The sequence below is a fragment of the Musca autumnalis genome, unplaced genomic scaffold (assembly GCF_047663935.1).
Source record: "Musca autumnalis isolate F117 unplaced genomic scaffold, ASM4766393v1 scaffold_1, whole genome shotgun sequence".
Classification (NCBI taxonomy): Eukaryota; Metazoa; Arthropoda; class Insecta; order Diptera; family Muscidae; genus Musca; species Musca autumnalis.
In genome coordinates this window covers 108035109-108049573 of record NW_027411644.1, presented here as the reverse complement: position 1 = coordinate 108049573, position 14465 = coordinate 108035109, and the positions used below count along the sequence as shown (strand labels likewise).

Genomic DNA, 14465 nt, shown 5'->3' with positions numbered 1-14465 from the left:
CGACAACAGAAGTTTGAAAGTTGTCAGCGGAAATTTTAAGACGTTCCTGGGGCAGGTATCGTAAACAGTGGGCCTAACTTTCCAGTCACTGACCCTACCACAGCTTACACAGACAAAATTTATAGCGTTGTAACAAATACTACTAAAAACTTCAGTACGACAGATGTATGAAGAAGTAGCCCTAAATATAAGGGTCAATTTGGAGCCCATATCTCAGGAAGTATTACTTCCCCTAGTAAAAAATTATAATGATGTAATCATGATTTCCCTCTTTTAACATGATAAAATTTTGGTATTCAATCCTATCGATAGTTATCGTGTCAAAAAACTGTTTTAGTTCAATTGTGTTCACGCTTGGCACGGCGGTGCCGAAGTTTTTCGGCAATTTACACCAGGGATAGGCGATGTGCGCTTACTGAGAGCAAGTGAGCATACATTTCAACAGGGGTGCCAAGTTGGTGGTTTTCCCGCTACTTGTGGTGATTTTTGACGCACAAAAACCACTGTTTAAGCAGGATTGTCAACTGTTTTAAGGTAAAAATCGCTACAGACCTATGGTGCGTATGTGGCTGTAGCGATTTTTACCTCGGAACAGTTGGCATCCCTGCATTTCAATGCATTTTACATTGAAGTTTTCGCTCACTTGCTCTCAGTAAGCGCACATCGCATATCCCTGCTTTACACACATACGACACGAATGCCAAGAAAGATCGTAACAAAGAGAACAAATGTTTTGATTTGTTGTTGTTCAAGAGCTTGTTTGACCTACCAATTTACTAATACATTTGCAATAACTGCATTTTCTACAATACATTCTCTTTTTAGCCGTTCTCTTCTTGGTCACGTATGTTTTAGTTCAGAGATGAACAAGAAGAGCGAGCGCCTTTACGCTTTCGTTCGATTTACCATATAAATGCTCTCTTTGCGTTCATCGTTGTTTAACCCACTTAAAGCCACAGGTCGTTTAAACGCCAGCAAAAAATGTGCACAAAAATGCAGGTAAAAAACTGTTAGAATCGTGTTTTATTGCGGTGTTTTTTTTATTTTCTAATTGTTTGCTCATATGTCTGTGCTTCCCCGTTCATAAATTGACATTTGACCTGCGTAGTTTTCGTTTCGATCACAAAAATAACCCTTTTTGTGAAGTGATTTTTTGATTTTCTTACAATGGGTTAAGTTGCATTTTTAGCATTTGGGTCACTGTGTCAGAAAGCATGGACTTGAGTCGAAAAAATATATCGTTGTAGTCAGAATCACACTACCTTCGGTGAATTTTTCAAAAGAAATCATCGAACTGTCTTTATACTGTTTTGAACTTGTATAAGGGAAATCGGATACTCTATTCTATTCTTAGCTTGTGCCAAAACTTTTTGAAATTTGTGTGAGAAGTACCCGAAAGTTGGACTGATATAGGCCGATAGGGTGATAACCTTTTTACAACCTCATATCCCTGTAGCTTACATGTAACATTACATAGAATTATCAAACAGACAAGAAAAATTAATTTTTCACGAGGAGAGGGAATTTGTCCTTTCTGCGACAGCAGTTGAACAAGTCTTGCATAACTGTGATCTGATGGCTTCGGGCAATGCTTATTCATCTCTTTGTAAGTGGGTCTGAATATGAATATATGGGCCCTTAAGTCGTCTACTGCAGAGTAGATGGTCCCTTGGGTCGTCTACGGTAGATTAGAAGGTCCCTAGGGTCGTCTACGGTAGAGTAGATGGCCCCTAGAGTTGGCTACGGTAGAATGGATGGCCCTTAGGGCCGTTTACGTCGGGGTAGATGACCCCTATGACCGTCTACGGTAGATTATATGGCCTCTAGGGTCGTCTACGGTGGAGTAGATGGCCTCTAGGACCGTCTACAGTAGAGTAGATGGCCCCTAGGGTCGTCTACAGTAGAGTAGATTGCCCTAGGGTCGTCTACGGTAGAGAAGATGGTCGTCTTCGGTAGAGTAGATGGCACCTAAGGTCGTCTACGGTGGAGTAGATGGCCTCCAGGACCGTCTACAGTAGAGTTGATGATGAGACAATCCTCTACGGTAGAATAGATAGTCGTCTACGATAGAGTAGATGGCCCCTAGGGTCGTCTACGATAGAGTATATGGCCCCTAGGGTCGTCTACGGTAGAATAAATGGCTTCTAGAGTAGTCTACGGTAGAGTAGATGGCCCCTAGGGTCGTCTACTGTAAAGTAGATTAGCCCTAAGGTCGTCTACTGAGAGTAGATGGCCCCTACTGTTGTCTACTATAGAGGATCTTTAGAACCGTAGAGCACTGTCTACTGTAGAGTAGAGGGTCATATATCATAGAGTATATGACAGTTTGGGTCGTCTACCTTAGGGTAGAGTAAATGGCCCCAGGGTCGTCTACGGTATAGTATATGGCCCCTTAGACCCCTACATGGACTAGATGACACTTTAGGCTATATACCAGACGGTAGAGTATATGGACCTAGGGTCGTCTGCGGGAAGGATCCACTTCAGATTGATCTGCACAACCTTAAGTAACATATTCGTGGGTTGTTTATGTTTCTGCATGCATTCGGGTCACACGGGCTTAAGGTTTTAACTTTCGCCTGCCTTACGCCAAAGATCAGGTTGTGTCGCAGTCTCTCTCAGGTTGTTTCAACTCCAGTCTCTGTATATGAGAGCAAAACTCGTGCTCTTGTTGTTGTGTGGCTCAATGGCAATTGCGAACCACTCGTCCATTAGAACATATTTGTTCATTTTCGCAAGACATTTCATCGGGATTTCCTGGGCCCGGATAAGCCTAAGGTGAAAAGGCAAACCTAACCATAGCATAGCCAATCTTTGAGCATTGGAATATCTTTGTACATTTTCGCCAGACATTTCAGCAGCATGGTGTCTCGCACTTTATCGTGGACAACTAAACTCGGGCACGAGCTCTTATCGGGATTCCCTGGGTCGGGCCGAAAAAAAAACATAGCTAAGCTTAACAATGCTTGTTTCCACATGCATTTGTTCACCCTGAAAGCACGATGCACCCCTTAGAGTCGAAATGGGATACAAGAGAATCCTCGTTTGTATTCTCCTTCCGGGAACTTTCATGGAAGAAGATACTACTCCGAGTCTTTTGTTCTTCAGAGGGAGTGAGAGAGAGAGTTGTTTATGTTTCTAAATTAGTACTACTATTTGAGAAATAATAGGCCCAAGTGACTCTTTCCAGGTTATGTACTATAGGTCAGGGGTGCTCAGAATAGTTGGTGTATTCACAATGCCGTTAACAGTCTGCTACAAGCATATGATGAGAAATGATATTCGCATCAATCGGACTTTTAACCCGATGAATAAAATCCGTCTATCACAATATATTCAATGTGGTTTCTATTTGCTAAACATCGTCTGCTTCTGCATTCTTTATAAATAGGCAGAAGGCTCCGCAACAATAACAAACAAGTAAAAGAGCTTTAAGTTCGGCCGGGCCGAACATTTTATACCTTCCACCATGAAATGCATATTAGTTAATTTTCCTCCCTGTCTACAATTTTAAATAGAGATATTTTGTGACAACGGAAACCCAAATGCCTATATAAGGTCAGAAAATGTATCAAAAATGTTTTCAATCGGGTGTCTCCTTTATATGGGCGCTATATTAAAGTTTGGACCTATGTTGACAATTTTTGATAGAGAAGTTTTATGACCACTGGGAACCTTAAATCTCAAATTACAGATAGTTCGATCAGCACAAGTAGCTAATCTCTTGACAGTTGGCAATTTTTGCTGGAGAAGTTTTGTGACCACATTTAACGTCAAATGTCAAACAAAAGATAGTTCGGTCAAAAGGTAGTTAAAATTCTCAAAATACCGAAAATCAGGAGGTACCATTATATTGGGGCTATACCAAAACATGGACGTGCATTGACAGATTTCAGTGGAGAGGTGTTTTTACCGCTAGGAACCTCAAATGACAAATTACGTCAAGTTTGGTTAAAATTAAAGTTAAAATCCTGAAAATAACGAAGATCAAGAGGTATCGCTATATGGGGTCTATACCGAAACATGGACTTATGTTCACAATTTTTGGTAGAGTAGTTTTGTGACAACTGGGAGCCTCAAACGTCAAATTGCGGATACTTCTGCCAAAAAGGTAGCCAAAATACTCAAACTACCGAAATTCGGGAATTACAGTTACCTCCTGTTATATCAAACCATGGACCGTTGTTGAAAATTTTTGGAAGAGTAGGTTTGTGACCTCTGGGATCTTTAAACGTCAAATTACAAGTAGTTCGGACAAAACATTTTGATAAAACTCAAAATACCAACAATCGGGAGGTACTGTTTTATGAGGGCTATACCGAAACATGGACCTATGTTAACAATTTTTTTTTTTTTTTTTGAGATATTTTGTGACCACTGAGAACCTCAAAGATCAAATTACAGGTACTTTTGTCAACAGAGGTAGCTAAAATCCTCCAAACACCGAAAATGGGGAAATGCCGTTAAATGGGGGCTATACCAAAACGTGGACCGATATAGCCCATAGGCCTATGTTGACAGTTTTTGGTGGAGATATTTTGTGACCTTTGGGAACATCAAACGTCAAATTGCAGGCAGTTCGGTCAAAAATGTAGCTAAAACCATCAAAATACCGAAAATCGGGAGGTCCTGTTTTATGGGGCTATAGCGAAACATGGACCTATGTTAACGATTTTTGTTGAAGATATTTTGTGACCAGTGAGCACTTCAAATCCCAAATTGCAGGTAGTTCGGCTAAAAAATGTAGATAAAAACCTCAAAATACGGAAAATCGGGAAATAATATTATATGGGGACTATACCGAAACATAGACCTATGTTGACAGTTTTTGGTGGAGATATTTTGTGACCTTTGGGAACAGGTAGCTCGGCCAAAAAATGTAGCTAAATCTCTCAAAATATCGAAAATCGGGAGTTAGGGTTATATGGGGGGCTATACCAAAACGTGGCCCGATATAGCCTATAGACCTATGTTGACAGTTTTTGGTGGGGATATTTTAATTACAGGTAGTTCGGTCAAAAAATGTAGCTAAAACCCTCAAAATACCGAAAATCGGGAGATTCTGTTTTATGGGGGCTATACCGAAACGTGGACCTATGTTAACGATTTTCGGTGGAGACATTTTGTGACCACTGGGAACCTCAAATCTTAAATTGCAGCTAGTTTGGCCAAAAAATGTTGCTAAATTCCTAAAATATCGAAAATCGGGAGTTACCGTTATATGGGGGGGCTATACCAAAACGTGGGCCGATATAGCCCATAGACCTATGTTGACAGTTTTTGGTGGAGATATTTTGTGATCTTTAGGATCATCAAACGTGAAATTGCAGGTAGTTCGGTCACAAAATGTAGCTAAAACCCTCAAAATACCGAAAATCGGGAGATTCTGTTTTATGTGGGCTATACCGAAACATGGACCTATGTTAACGATTTTTGGTGGAGATATTTTGTGACCACTGGGAACCTCAAATCTTAAATTACAGGTAGTACGGCCAAAAAATTTAGCTAAAACCCTCAAAATATCGAAAATCGGGAGATACCGTTATATGGGGGCCATACCAAAACGGCGGCCGATATAGTCCATCTTCGAACTTGACCTGCCTTTGGGAAAACAGAAACTCGGGTGCAAAAATATAGCGTTCTAGCTCAATTATTGCGGACACAAGAGTGATTACAACAGTCGAACGGACAGACGGAAATGGCTATATCAACTCGGAATTTTATCCTGATCAAGAATATATGTATGTATATACTTTATATCAGCGTCGGCCAAGAATTTCCATCAATGGTTTAGTATGTGTGTATGTATGGCTGAAGAAAACAACAACCACATGATGTTTAATGTTTGTTTTCATTCACTTTCACTGTAAGTGAGAGAGAGAGAAGCAAATGCAAAAACAACTCAGTGGGCGCCCTCACTATACTGTCTTTGCAAAGAAGCGCGTCTCTGCTTTATATAGTCGCTGATTATTTCAATGCGTTACAAATGGAAAAACAAACTTAATATACACCCCACACTATGGTGGAGGGTATAAAACATTATTATTGTTTTAACAATAAGAGCAAATATTTATTTGCGGCTAGTCTTTGCTTGGCCAACCGTCATCGCTTGACGCCAGAAGATCCAACAATAGCATAAATAATCATTGTCTGAGCGTGAAACACAAAAATGAGTCAAGTGTGAATTTCTTTTTTTACTTCGCAGAGTGAGATTGAGTGGTTTTTGAATGAACAAATTTGTAATCCACAAACAGACTGCAGATAGATTTAAATGTTAAAACAACGATCCAATATGACGACGGTATTTCAATGCAAGCTCTGTGAAAATCTTAAATTTGGTCATATTTTGGAGTTTTCAGGTGTAGCAAAGGAACAGGGTTATTGGTAAGTGGATGGATGACAAAGACACCATGCATATCTAAATTTAGAATTTCATAACCAAACAATTTCTTTGTTATTGTTAGGTTCTCAATTTCTTTGGCTACGGACAAATTCAATGAATGTGACGATCATGTCGATATTGGTTTACGCATATCCATATATCTCCAGGATGATCTTATAGTTTTCAAAAAACGAATAAATGGAGAATGGAAACAGGCCGGCAGTGAACAGTTCTATACACCACTTTTTCTTCGACCGTTTCACATTATCATAGCTTTGGATGAAAAGAAATTCTATGTCTCAGTGAATAATAGAAAACTAACATTTATACGCCACAATACTTCGGACTACAAGGAATTAAATACGCTAAAAGTGACGGGGGATTTGAAGGCATTAACACAAATTGATCATCGGAGATATTTTCCCATTATCTGGCCTCCAATAAATTGCATTGACAATCGTTTGGTATTTAGTCATGATTTGCCGAATAGTTTTCAACCGGGTCATGTCATGGTTGTGACCATGAAGCTATCGGGTAAACCGGATGGACGTTTTCACATGCATTTTTGTAACATTCTCAACTCTAAACGTCAAGAAGTACATATCAGTGTGCGATTTGACACAAAGAAAATAATAAGGACCTCTAAGTTACCGATATTTTACGATGATGACGAAATCGAACAATTGGAGTAAGTTTTTTTCTTTTGGTTTTTAATTTGAATTTTTCTTAAAAATTATATATTTTCTCCCTAGATATGGCATAGAAGAAAACCATGGTGGATTCCCCTTCGATCGTTTTCCCACCACATTTAAATTTTCTTTTGGTTTTACACCCACTTCATTGCTGTTGGCCAAGGATGGTAAATTTCTTTTTGATTACAACTTTAGAACGCCAAACATTTTGTCTCAACTATCGGGTCTGAAAATATTGAGTCTTAACGGCATGATAGTTCAAGTTAGAGATATCCATCATTACCGCATGAGAGATCCCCAATGTGAAGGATTTAATATTTATTCAACAATTTGAATTTAAAATCACTAATTAATATAAAAAACTATAATACAATACATATAATGAATTCAAGCAAAATCGGTCCAGCCTGCCGGGCCGGCTCCACCATAAAATATTCTGAGCTAAAATGGAATAATTACTTTCCTGTACACAATTTTAGGACCACTGCTACCCCAAATGCCCAAGTTAGGTCAGACAAGTGAAAAAGCATAAATTTTGGCAGGGCCGAACTTTTTATTCCCTCCACCATAAAATACACATTAATTAGTTTTCTTTCCTCTCCACAATTTCAATCGGGCGCCACCTTTGTATAGAAGCTATATCAAAGTGTGTGTTGATGAGTTTTTACCCAAGATTGCATAAAATCTTAATTAAAAAGTGATTCGATAAAAAAAGCTTCCGCACAAAAAGCTTTTAAAGTTTTTGTTTTTGAAAATTTTTTGAAGTCGCTGTAAACAGATATTTCACTGAAAACAAGGTATGGGGACACACGTCATAACCAAAATGACATAACCGTTTGTTTCAAACTAATTTTATCATCATAATTGTTCCACAAACATCCCATACGGGACATATCATCATATTATAACATATATGGGCTATATTTTTGAAAATTTAACATAGTTGAAACCAAGGTTTACCCTTTTATAAATCGCGAATTGTGGTTGTATATTAAAACAAGTAAGAACGGCGTTAAGTTCGGCCGGGCCGAACTTGTTATACCCTCCACCACAAGTTGTATTGAAAAAAATTGGAATAATTAGTTTCCTTTCGTGTATGAAGAAGACTTAATACTAAATTTCAGCAATTTCGGTAAAACAATGTGAGGCACCATTCTATGGGGGCTATTTCAAAACGTCGATCTATACCGACAAATTTCTGACGGAAAGTTTTTAGGCTCAAAGAAGACTAAATACCAAATTTCCTATATTTCGGTAAGAGAATGTGGCTAAAACTTAAAAAATACCGAAAATCAAGAAGTACGCTTCTATGGGGATATAGGAAGACGTGGACGTATACTGATAATAGCCATTTCGGTTGGATATTAACGTCACAATCTTCAGTATTACGAAAATCGGGAGGTACCGTTCTATGGGGGCTATATCGAAACGTGGGCCTATACCGACGAATTTTAGTCAGAAATGGGGCAATATGAAAGCGTGGACCTGTACAGACAAATTTTTGGAGAACAGTTTTATATCACATTGAAGACTAAATACCAAATTTCAGCCATTTTGGTGGAATATTGAAGACACAAACTTCAAAATACGAAAAATCGGGAGGTACCTTTAAATGGGGGCTATATGAAGGCGTAGACCTATACCGACAAATTTAAAGGCGAAGTCTAAATACCAATTTTCAGCCATTTCGGTGGAATTTTGAGGCCACAACGTTCAAAATACCGAAAATCGGGAGGTACCGTTCTATGGGGGCTATATGAAGGCATGGACCTATACCGACAAATTTAAATGGGGAAGTTTGAGTACCCCCAACGAAGTCTAAATACCGAATTTCAGCCCTTTCGGTGGAATATTGAGGCCACAACGTTAAAAAAACCGAAAATCGGGAGGCACCGTTCTATGGGGGCTATATGAAAGTTTTACACCACCAACGTAGACTAAGTACCAAATTTCAGCCATTTCGGTGTGATAATGAAGCTAAAAACTTCAAAATGCCGAAAATCGGGAGGTACCGTTCTATGGGGGCTATATGAAGGTGTGGACCGATACCGACAAAATTCTAAAGAAGACCACGTACCAAATTTCAGCCATTTTGGTAGGATAATGAAGCTAAAACCTTAAAAATACCGAAAATCGGGAGGTACCGTTCTATGGGAGATATATCAAAACGTGGACCGATATATCCCATTTTCAATACCAACCATCCTGCAAGTAATAAAAACTTCTGTACCAAATTTTGACTCTCTATCTTTAAAATTGCGAGTTGTATCTTGATTTCAACAGACAGACGGACGGACAGACGGACATGGTCAAATCAAACATAAATATGATGTATGTACATATATGAAAAATGTATTGATGTAATTACCAATATAAATGCGATTTCATCCTTGTCCAGTAAAATATTTCCACCACCATTTCTTTAAGAAAACACAAAACACTGTTTTATTCACTCACATTACCGTCTTTACTCAACGATGTTATTAGACAACTAAAAAAAGAACAACATAATTAATTTTTTTCTTTTCCTCTTCGTTTGCTACGTTGGTTAACAAAAACAAAGAACGAAACACACGTGTTTGGACAAAGCTTCTGCGTCTCCTATTACACCATACACACAGCTCTTTATTATAAAACAGCATTCAGCATCTGCGAGAGCCCTGTTGTTACTCTCTTCGACAAAAATCCTATCTCCACCCATGACAAATGGTACCCAAACAAATAAAATTGAGATATGTTACAAAATGTTGCAAACATATATTTGTTTGGACACAAACAAATTATGTTTGGATCCAAACATATATTTGTTTGCAACCAGTCCCAAACAAATATTTGTTTGGATCCAAACATATTTCTAACACATATTTTTCTGCGCTCACTGCACTTATTGAGAGCAAGTTAGCATACATTTCAATGTGTTTCATATTGAAATTTACGCTACTTTGCTCTCAGAAAGCCGGCCTTTTCCTATCTGCTCTAGTTTCCGAGATATCCCTGTTTCGGTCCTAAAACATAAATTCTTTTCGGGTATGAAATTAATATTTTAATAACTTAAAAACACTGTGCAACACGAAAATAATTAACCATATTTTGACACCGCATTGTGATAGAACACCAAAAATTGTTAGAATTTATATATTGGTCTACGTTGATGATATTTTGGTGGCAAGTAATTCGGCTGAGTGCATCAATCAAGTAGAAAGTTTGCTGAACACAAACTTTGAAATAACCAATCTTGGAAATATATATAACTACCTTGGATTAGAGGTCATCAAAGACAAAAGCTCTAACTATTCTCTTCGTCAAATGAAATTTATTGAAAACTTACTTAAAGAATTTGGAATGCAGGATTCAAAAATTTCAAAGTATCCACTTGATCCTGGCTACGGAAAGACAGAATCTGAACCATTGCTAGACAATTCAAGATACCGGGAACTTATTGGATCTCTTCTCTATATAAGTGTAAATTCTAGGCCAGATATTGCAGCCAGTGTTTCAATACTAGCACAAAAGGTGTGTTGCCCTACAAAAGCCGATTGGACTGAACTAAAATGAGTTCTAAAATATCTGAAGGGTACGGCACACTATATACTTCGGCTCAGTACTGAAAACACTACCGAAAAGAATACAGACGCAAATTGGGCGGATAATCGAATAGATAGGAAATCCAATTCAGGATTCATTTTCCAAATCAATGGAGGTCCTGCAAGAAGCAAACATGTGTATCGCTCTCTTCGACGGAAGCAGAATTTGTGGCTTTGTCAGAAGCTTGTAAAGAGGCATTGTGGTTACGAGAACTGTTAAATGACATGATGCTGAAACAATGTGAACCAACAATCATTTACGAAGATAATCAAAGCTGTATACGAATGATCAAGAACGAAAAATTCAGCAATCGAACAAAACACATTGATACTAAAGTCTACTTTGTAAAGGATCACATCAAGTCAAACCATATCAAGTGTATTTACTGTCCTACAGAAAATATGATAGCGGATATGATGACCAAGCCACTACCATAAGTTAAAATCGCAAAATTTAGAGGCATCATTTCAAAAACTGAGAAGCCAATTGATAATTCCCTTCGCCGGGATGAAATCATGATATTGGTAGCGATCAGTAAAATTTTGCAACACTGTCAGTTCGTTTTGAAAAACATTACTCTCTGTAATAGAGGGTAATAAATGAAGTTGAGCCAATGGGGGAATACTCCACTCAAACAATCGAAAATGAGATTGAACTTCAACAATAAACAAAACAAACAAAAAACAGCCGAGGCACGGGCGGATTGGAGCATTGTTAAAAACAAAAACAAAATTCCAATAAACAACCTCACAGGCAACTGTGTTGGTGTTCTTTTCAACTCACAGAATTCGAAGAATTCTTAGTTGATACGTGCTGACATGTTGCAAAATATTTTGATTTTGGTGTTTCTTTGGAAAGGCCGAAAAGTGAGTGTGATTCTCATTCATATGAGAATACTAGACACTTAAAGAGTTCGGTTTTTCGCTAAAAAGGCATCATTTCAAAAACTGAGAAGCCAATTGATAATTCCCTTCGCCGGGATGAAATCATGATATTGGTAGCGATCAGTAAAATTTTGCAACACTGTCAGTTCGTTTTGAAAACCATTACTCTCTGTAATAGAGGGTCATAAATGAAGTTGAGCCAATGGGGGAATACTCCACTCAAACAATCGAAAAAGTAAAAATGATTAGACACGTGTCTCGCCGTTTTTCCCTATCTCATCAACTTTCGCGGTTATAGGCCTCCAAAGGTTTGAGGCTTTGATGTAGAAAGGGTCATTTAGCCAGGACTATATCTTCCAAACCGTTAGGAAATTTGAATTTATCTCGGAGGCAAAGTTGTAGCTCTTGTCTTAAAGAATAAAAATTGTGGACACATATAATCCATCAAGCTTCATCTGCAAGGTCAAAATCTCCATGGTCAAATTTCTTTTACAATTTTTTTTCAAGTTTTGTTATACTGCTTTCAAACCGATCAAAATTGAAGCAAACAACCAACTTCAAAAGTTCAACAGATAGGGAGAAACGGCGAGACATGTGTCTTCTTATTTTTGGTGTTCTATCACACTGTGGAGTCAGAATATGGTTAATAAAAAATGAGTTACAAAAAATTACACACAGTGAAATTAATGGCCTGTTTCACTAAGACGATTCGAATACAAACTCGTTCGAACTACAACCAAACTTCTGCTTTTTGAAAAATATTTGATTTGTTTTTGTTTTCAATCAAACCAATATTTTATTCAACAACAAGAGTTTGATAGTAATTCGAACGAATTTGAATTCGAATCGTCTTAGAGAAACAGGCCATTAAAAACACATTCCAAAAATCAGAACTTTATTTTTCGATTTAAAAGTTTTGAATTTATTGGGACAAAGATGGGAAAATTTGTTTGTCACTTTGTTCCATGTGATTTACAATATTTCGCGTTTGTGTCATAAGTGTGGATATGGAATAACTCGACTAAATTCTATTTTTAAAAAAATTCTCTATATAGCCCAGTCAAAATAAACCTTGAAATAGCAAAAATTCCCACAATGCTGAATTTTGGTGGAAAGCTAGGTTTTACCATTAGACGCAACGTCCTAAAAGTCCCCATCGATCCCATGTGTGCAAAAAAAGTTATGCGGCGTCAAAGGTCAAATTTTAAGGTTTTAAGTGATCTGATCAAAATGCGAATAAAGTAAATATTGTAGACAGAAAAATTATCTACAAGTTTGGTCTTTATATTTTTTTTCTAGAAGGAACCATTCTTGAGGTACAGCTTGAGGTACAGCCAAAAAAACACATAACTTGTATGCACATATAAGGGAAATATGCACATATTCAGACGAACCGGCTAAAATAACCGAAATAACCGGGTCTGTCACCCCAAAAAATATATGTTTCCTTGAAGAGCGAAATTATACCTATCCCTTAAAAAAAGATTCCAACAAAATCGGAGCGTGTTTAGTAGAGTTATTCCATGTTAGAGTAATTTTATGCAAAAAAAGCCCATTTAACCCACATGTGTAATCGAAAACCCAACGGAGACTAAACTAACGAACACTCTCCGATTTTTTTGAAATTTTGTCGAAAGGTAGGGTTTGTTGCGCTGATTACGGACCCGGAAGGTCAAATTTAAAAACCGTGTTAGTCCCGGTTCTACTGGACCGATTACTGCAAAGTGGATATCGTTTGAAAGCTTATAGAAATAACTAGCACATGTGTGGTTACTTTAACAGGTTCGACTCATAATGTACTTACGCGACTAATTTTTAATTTGGCCTTAAGATCTCAAAAATTGTTCTTTGGCCGGCTTTTGCTAAGCCTTACCGTTTTTGAGAAAAATAAAAAAAAAACTGAATAATGCCTCCAAAAATTACCTTTGACCCCGAATAATTTTTTTGAACACATTGTATCGGTGGGTACTTTTAGGACGTCGCTTCTAGTGGTAAGCACTAGCTCTCCACCGAAATTCAGATTTTTGGTAAAGATGTTCTATATAATATAATTGTTCCACAAACATGCCATACGGGACAAGGGAGACTCCTCTCATATAAATGAGAGCACCCCGATTCATATTAGCTCAATGATATGGGACCTACAGTTTATCGCCGAGTCTGAACGGCGTGTCCTAAGACACCACTAGAGAAAGTTTTACATGACTGAAATAATCAGGAAATTAATTAGGGGTATTTTGCCACCGCAGAAATTTTTTGATGTTGCCTGGCCGGGGAATCGAACCTCATCGTGCAAGGCGGGTGTGCACACCATTCCACCACGGTGACACCCAAAGATGTACTACATATAAACAATTAATAATATATTTGTCAAAAATATAAATATTTTCTTTAGTCAGCTCCAAGCAGTTGTGACGCAAACATTAAAATGCTATTATCTCAAAACGGGAAAATGGCGTATGGAATAGTTAAGCATGACACCGACGATATGAATGTTCTCCGACGAATATTTCCAGTGTGACGAATTGTTTATAACATTCATCTTATGGTCGAGGTTATTAAATAAAATCCTTTTCTTTCGGCACAATAAATGTAGACATTTCGTTCCCGAAAAGTATCCATGATTTTATTTCAACGAAAGAGTAACCTGTCAATGAGGTTCTGAATATAATTGCTACTCACAATGGCTACGATTACTTGAGAAATACTCGAAATAACTCTTACCCCCTGTTTATGTATTTCGAAATGCAAATGTGTGTACACACCCAAACTTTAGTTTTGAAAATATTTGGTCTGTTCCAGAACCTGCAAGAAGCTACTATTTTTTACTACGATAACAATTTTTCCTTTATGTTATCGAAAAAGATAGTAAAAAATAGTAGATTCTTGCAGTTCTGGAACAGACCAATTATTTCCTTCGAT

The 14465-nt window shown here is 37.7% G+C and overlaps 1 protein-coding gene and 1 pseudogene across 1 annotated transcript; both read left to right on the top strand.

Annotated features, from left to right (window-relative positions):
* Nucleotides 1-14465, top strand: part of LOC141390741 (aquaporin-like) — a 434687-nt pseudogene that overhangs the window by 377051 nt on the left and 43171 nt on the right.
* LOC141390735 (uncharacterized) lies at nucleotides 6210-7500 on the top strand. The gene is made up of 3 exons (XM_073963669.1): nucleotides 6210-6384; nucleotides 6465-7070; nucleotides 7135-7500. Exons 1-3 carry the CDS (start codon nucleotides 6272-6274, stop codon nucleotides 7406-7408), a joined length of 993 nt encoding a protein of 330 aa, XP_073819770.1. The 5' UTR covers nucleotides 6210-6271; the 3' UTR covers nucleotides 7409-7500.